This window comes from Heterocephalus glaber, unplaced genomic scaffold, assembly GCF_053883595.1.
Source record: "Heterocephalus glaber isolate CG9 unplaced genomic scaffold, H.glaber_assembly_v1.0 deba00000347, whole genome shotgun sequence".
Classification (NCBI taxonomy): Eukaryota; Metazoa; Chordata; class Mammalia; order Rodentia; family Bathyergidae; genus Heterocephalus; species Heterocephalus glaber.
In genome coordinates this window covers 11,714,395-11,720,394 of record NW_028258143.1, presented here as the reverse complement: position 1 = coordinate 11,720,394, position 6,000 = coordinate 11,714,395, and the positions used below count along the sequence as shown (strand labels likewise).

At 34.8% G+C, this 6,000-nt stretch overlaps 1 protein-coding gene across 17 annotated transcripts in view; it reads left to right on the top strand.

Moving 5' to 3' along the window:
• Positions 1 to 472: 472 nt before the first annotated feature.
• Positions 473 to 6,000, top strand: part of R3hdm1 (R3H domain containing 1) — a 112,638-nt gene continuing 107,110 nt past the window's right edge. For all 17 annotated transcript variants that reach the window (XM_087195606.1, XM_087195599.1, XM_087195600.1 and 14 more), the window contains exons 1-2: positions 473 to 678; positions 3,046 to 3,253. In XM_087195606.1, coding sequence (XP_087051732.1) covers positions 3,086 to 3,253 — 168 coding nt within the window. In that variant the 5' untranslated portion in view covers positions 473 to 678; positions 3,046 to 3,085. The remainder of the gene's footprint in view (positions 679 to 3,045; positions 3,254 to 6,000) is intronic.

Genomic DNA, 6,000 nt, shown 5'->3' with positions numbered 1-6,000 from the left:
ATGCTAAATGGCTTATTAGCTTTTGTTCTTTTGTATTGTTAAAACTCTAAGGTGTGATTATTCACAATTTCAGTCTTAAGTCCATAGAGTTACAGCCCTGGGGGAAAAAAAACTATAAAAATTATAGTTCTCAGAGTTAAAGTGTTCCTGGTTTTGACCTCAGCCGCATCTTTTTTGTTTTGTTGCTGTGTTTTTTCCTTGTCTGTAAACTAGAGCTGCCAAATTCTTTAAATATTGACTACATTGCAGGTTCTCATTTTTTATTCTGTTTTCTTTCTTCTGCCTTCACTGATACACTGTCAGGGACTTACTCAACATGTGTCAGAGTTAGTTGTAAATAAGTATTCTGATTCTTCTTTAGGAAAAGAAAATAATAAAACTACTAAGAGTATTTTTTATTTCTAAATTATTGTGGATTGTTCCATTTCCCTTGCCTATTTTGTTAAATTGTCTTCTTTTGTTTTAACTTTAGGCCACTGAAAGATATGATATATTTGGTCAAAAACAGTTCATTTCAGTCCAGGAATTTACAGTGGTGACAAGGACATGGGACTCCTGCCAGATTACAAATGCTTCAGTACAATTGACATCCTGGCTGACAGCTGTGGGAAGGAACCTTGGACTATTTTATTTTATTTTTGTGGAACACCACAATCCCAAATCAATAGGACACATCAGGTAATATTCTCCTATCCCCTTAGAAAAACACACCCCTTTATCTTTTAAAATCTTCCATATAAAATGCAAGTAACCAGAGTATCTTCAGCAACCTCCCTTCCCTCACTATACTTTGCAACCTTATTGTTTTCAGAATGAACCAGTTAACTTTTGGTGTGAGATAGAATTAAGGATGACATTTTTGTTTTGTTTGTTTTTTGTTTTGAGATGGAGACTCACTGTGTTGTTTAGGCTGATCTCAAGTGATTTTCCTGCCTCAGTCTCCTGAGTGCTAGCACTACAGACCACATCCAGCCTAAGGAACACGTGTTTTTTTATTCAGTGTAATCTACCTGTGACTTTGGAACATGGTATCACTGTGTTGCTTAGGCTCCATGCTGGCCTCTTAACTTGAATCCTCCTGCCTAAGCCTCCCAAGTAGCTAGAATTACAGGTATGTGCCACTATGCCTGACTACCTGAAATTTTAGAACCTATTTCTATTTGGCTTTTAAAAACTTTTTCAGATGTATTTATGTATTCTTAAAATATATTTGGATATTGTAAATCTTCATTTCATAAAATTCTTGAATTCGAATATGTAAAGAGAGGAGATAGGTTTTACCAGTTTTTTCCCCATTAAGATTGTACAGTGGGCCCGGGATTTAGCTCAGTGGTTCTGCCGCTTGCCTCGCAATCACAAGGACCCAAGTTCGATCCCCAGTACCAAAAAAAAAAAAAGATTGTACAGTGATACATGCATGCCCATGTTTATAGCAGCACAACTCACAATAGCTAAATCTTGGAAGTGGCCTGTGTCTTTCTATGAACAGATGAATGGATAAAGAAAGTGTGGTATTTATACACAGTGAAGTACAACTCTACCATACAGAAGGATAAATTTGAGTCATTTGGAGGAAAATAGAGACCACAGTGTTGAGTGAAATAAATGAGATACACTAGCTTAAATATCACATGCTTTTTCCTATATGAGAAACCCAAAATGTAAGTAATTTAAAGTGCAAAATAAAAGATAGATAAGAGGAAAAATGTAGATGGGTGTTTTATAAATGGGAAGGGAATCTAGATGGAGACAAGGGAGAAGTAAAAAGAATTAAGATGTGTTACATACATGCACCAACTCCTTATGATGAATGTAAACATGTACTATTAAAATTCTCTTAAAGGCTTAATTATGAAAAATTTCAAAAATATAGGAAAGTTGAAAAATTTTACAGTGAATACTCTATATAACTTCTCTTCAATTCTATTAACATTTTACCATCTCTGGTTTAACTTATTTCCATCTGTCCCTCTGTCCATCCTTTGATTTTAATATTTTAATGTATTTTAGAATAAGTTGTTTACATCAGGTTATACTGTTTTTGTATTCACGTTCCTAAAATAACTATCTTTAGACTTAATTTCTGATATATTCCTATTTCACATATACTGTGAAGTTCCTAGTGTGTTGTTGTTTTTTAACCTCCCTAATGACATGAGATATATTGCTGTCTGAATTTTATCACCTATGAATTCCATTTTCTAGGGTGTCTAATACATGTTTGACATTGAATCACATAAGTCAGGAGAGTTCTCAATGCTTTATTCACATTGTTGAACATAATTTTTTTTAATTGTTTTTTTGGGGGGAGGGGGTACCAGAAATTGAACTCAGGACCTTGTGCTTGTGAGGCAGGCGCTGGAACCACTAAGCTAAATCCCCAGCCCTGTTGAACACAACTGTTAACCTAGACTAACAAATATGTTTTGTTATAGGATGTTGCTTTTCATTTTTCAAATTACTTCATTTCAGAATTCAGAGTAATTTAAGAATTTTAGGAATCCAGATGGAAGCTGTGATAGGAAAATATTTTTACAGGACAATTTTCATAATATTCCTTTACAGAAAAAGATTTCTAATGTCATCTAAATGTACATAATGTAACTACCATTACCTTTTATTTTCATCTGGTTTATTTCTGTCTTTTTTTTTTTTTTTAAATTTTGAGACGAAGTTCTCACTATGTAGCCCAGGATGGCCTCAAACTCAATGTGATTCTCACTCCTCAGTCTTCTGAGTGCTGCTGGGATTACAGGCATTCACCCCATGCCTGCCTTGATTTGGGTCATTTCTTAAGACCTTTCAGAAATAGTGTATGCATCAGAATCTTTGTATCTTTATCATAGCCCTTATCTTACTGTATTGTGATTTTTTTTTTTAAAGTATATCTACCACAAAATAGTATAGTTCTTGAAATCAGGAATTTTGATCCTAAGTACATTCAGCATTATCCCTGTAATGTAGAAGGCACAGAGTTAATATTGTACAGTAATTGAATGTAAAATATGTTTCAAACAATAAAAATTTTCTTTATTTCTTGCTAAGGCTTCAAGTTCCCTGTAGAATTCTGAAGTAACCTTTGCTAATGAGGATGTCTGATACTATTGCTATAAAAGATGAAACTGAAACAATGAAGGATTTGGAGGCAGAAATGAAAGCTACAACTACAGTTGAAAATCTTATCAAATCAGAAAACTATGGGAAGATTTTGGCAGAGAATGAACAATATATTGACAACAATATTGATTTGCAGGTAAACATAATTTTTTCTACAAAGCTACAAGTACCCAGTACTTAACATTACTGTTATGCTGCTTTTTATTTAAAAGTCATTTCTCTAAATTCTAAAAAGTTAACTGAATGTTTGGGACATGTTTACCACTGGTCTTTTAGTCATCTGGATTAGCTTGCTGAGTGTTAGCTCTTTGATTTGCTTGTATCATATGAAATAGTTCCTTTGGGGGGCGGGGTGCAACCATTGTGTTTTTATTGGCTTTCTATTTTTTCATTTCACGTTCCCCTAACTACCAGTGTTGTGAGAATTAAAAATTTAACCTAAGAGCTCTTAGAGGAAAGACAGAGATTGAAAGTGCAAAAAGTCTGTGGCTAAAACTAGCCTTCTGGGGGGCTTCTCAGTCAATCAACCATGAATAAGTAGAGAGGTTGGTGGGGAAATGCCCTTCGATATGATGGGGTGCATATATGAGGACTTAAAACTAACCATTGAGAAGGATTTTGATTCTAAGCATAGTTGAAAATCGAGTTGACCAGTAGATTCAAAGTTAGGTAAAAAGGGTTTCAAGTAGTATTTCTGTTATTCATTGTGTCTTTTGTAAGATAGCTTAGTTATTTGTTAACTTAAAATGAAAAGCGAACAGGAGCCAGGGATTTAGCTCAGTGGTTTAGCCACCTGCTGCACAAGCGCAAGGACCCAAGTTCGATCCCCAGTACCAAAAAATAAGAAAAAAAAAAATGAAAGGCTAACAATTTTGAAACTTTTTAAAAGGTTATTTGTGGATCAGGGAACAGCACAGCTCGGCTGGGTGAATTTTCTATAAGGTATCCAAAGAGATTCCCTGCTGGTATTTAACTGGCTGGTAGACTGGAACAGATAATCCAGGACTGCTTTCTTCATGTGTCTGGCACCTTGGTTGAAATGGGTGGGTTCAGCTGGATCTAGGAACACCTATCCTTCACTCATTTCTTCATAAACTTTGTTTATGGTCTTATGTGCTACATACCAAGTTAGACAATGATAGCGATGCCTTCAGCTATAAAAAAGCATTTAGACCCTGATGATTAAGTACTGTATAGTCAAGTGGTAATTATCTAAGAAATTAGGAGAAATAATACATTTTTCCAGTCATTTCAGTAATAGCACTTTTTAAAACAAAAAATTGCCATGGTTATAATCAGTAATCTGTGATGGCAGAATGCCAGATATCCTGATTGCATCAGAGAAATCTGGTAAAGTTCTATTGCATTTTTGATTGAAAGAATAAAATATTTCATTTTAGTCTCTTTTCTACATCTAATGTACATTTACCTAGGTCATGCTTTTCAACAAATGATTAACTTGTATTATTCCATTTCCCACCCTCTCAGTTTTGTAGCCCATAGCAATAAGTGCAGGAATATTGTGATGACTGCTCTTTTCATGCCCCCATTGTTTGTACTATAGGAAGATTTCATACATTACCAAAACTTTTTTTTCCAGTATTAGGGGTTGATCCCAGGGCCCCATAAATGCTAGGCAAGTGCTATGCTACTGAGCTGTACCCCCAACCTAGCATTTATTGAAAACCTATTCTGTGCCAAGGAAATACCATAGTAAACAAAGGCAGGAATGGTTTTTTGACTTCATGATTCCTATAGCATTGTGGCTCTAAAAATTGGGAAGAAGAAAACAATTATATACAAAGATTCATTTTGTATTGATCTATAAAGTGATACATTCACAGTTTCTTAACTAGATATAAGAATATTTGAGTTTTTGAGGTCTGTGATGCCTCCATCAAACATGTCTGCCAAAGAGCTTTTAGTAACTTAGGCAAAAAACATGTAAGTAATAGAAATTTGGAGTGGAAGTCAATAAAACTAGAAAGTAATTTCTCCTATGTTTCATTTAAAATAGTGTAAAAATTAAGAGCTTACACATCAGCAGAGAATAGTTTTTTAATTTTAAAAGATATTTCTGGGATCTGGCACTCTTTGTATTGAACTTGGGAAGTATGCACATATGATAGCACTCATAAGCATGTTTGCTTTTCATAGTGCTTTACTATGACATGCATAAAGATGTTCATACATGATGTAGACACCGAAATGCTGTTACATACTATTTTTTTAATTCAGTGATTTTCATGTATATCACCAATAAGATGGGAAACTGGCGTGTCTATGACTTTTTCTGAGGGTCTAAGACCTAGGCCTTTGGATTTTAAGCCTCTGTCTATGTATAGCCCAAAGGGTTAAGTGTTAAAAACAAACTAGTACGGTAACCTCTGACACACATGTTACTTGTTTTTCTTTTAAGATAAGATACTGAGCCAGGGATTTAGCTCAGTGGTTCCGCTGCCTGCCTCGCAAGTGCAAGGTCCTGAGTTTGATCCCTGGTACCAAAAAAAAAAAAAGATAAAAGATACTAATGTATGAGGTTTTTTTCTAAACTAAAACCTCAGTACTGATTCAGGTTTAATTGCAGTGTTAGCACTTTGTGATAAATAAATGTGTTTTGGGTTGCAGTTTGGGCACTTGTCTCCAAAAGGTTCACCATCACAGTGATTGTGTTTAGTTTATTAGCTTTTTTTTTAATAGTAGCAAAGTTTATTTGAAAAGGTGAAAGTGAAGAGTGTGGGAGAAACTGGCTCTACAGAGCGAGCTTGGGCCAAGGAAAAGAGAATAAAGCAGATAAAAGTCCACCCTGGAGAATATAGGTTGGGTTATTGTGAGGAAAGTCATGATAGCCTCTAGCTTATTTTTTTTGTTACATCTCTTGAA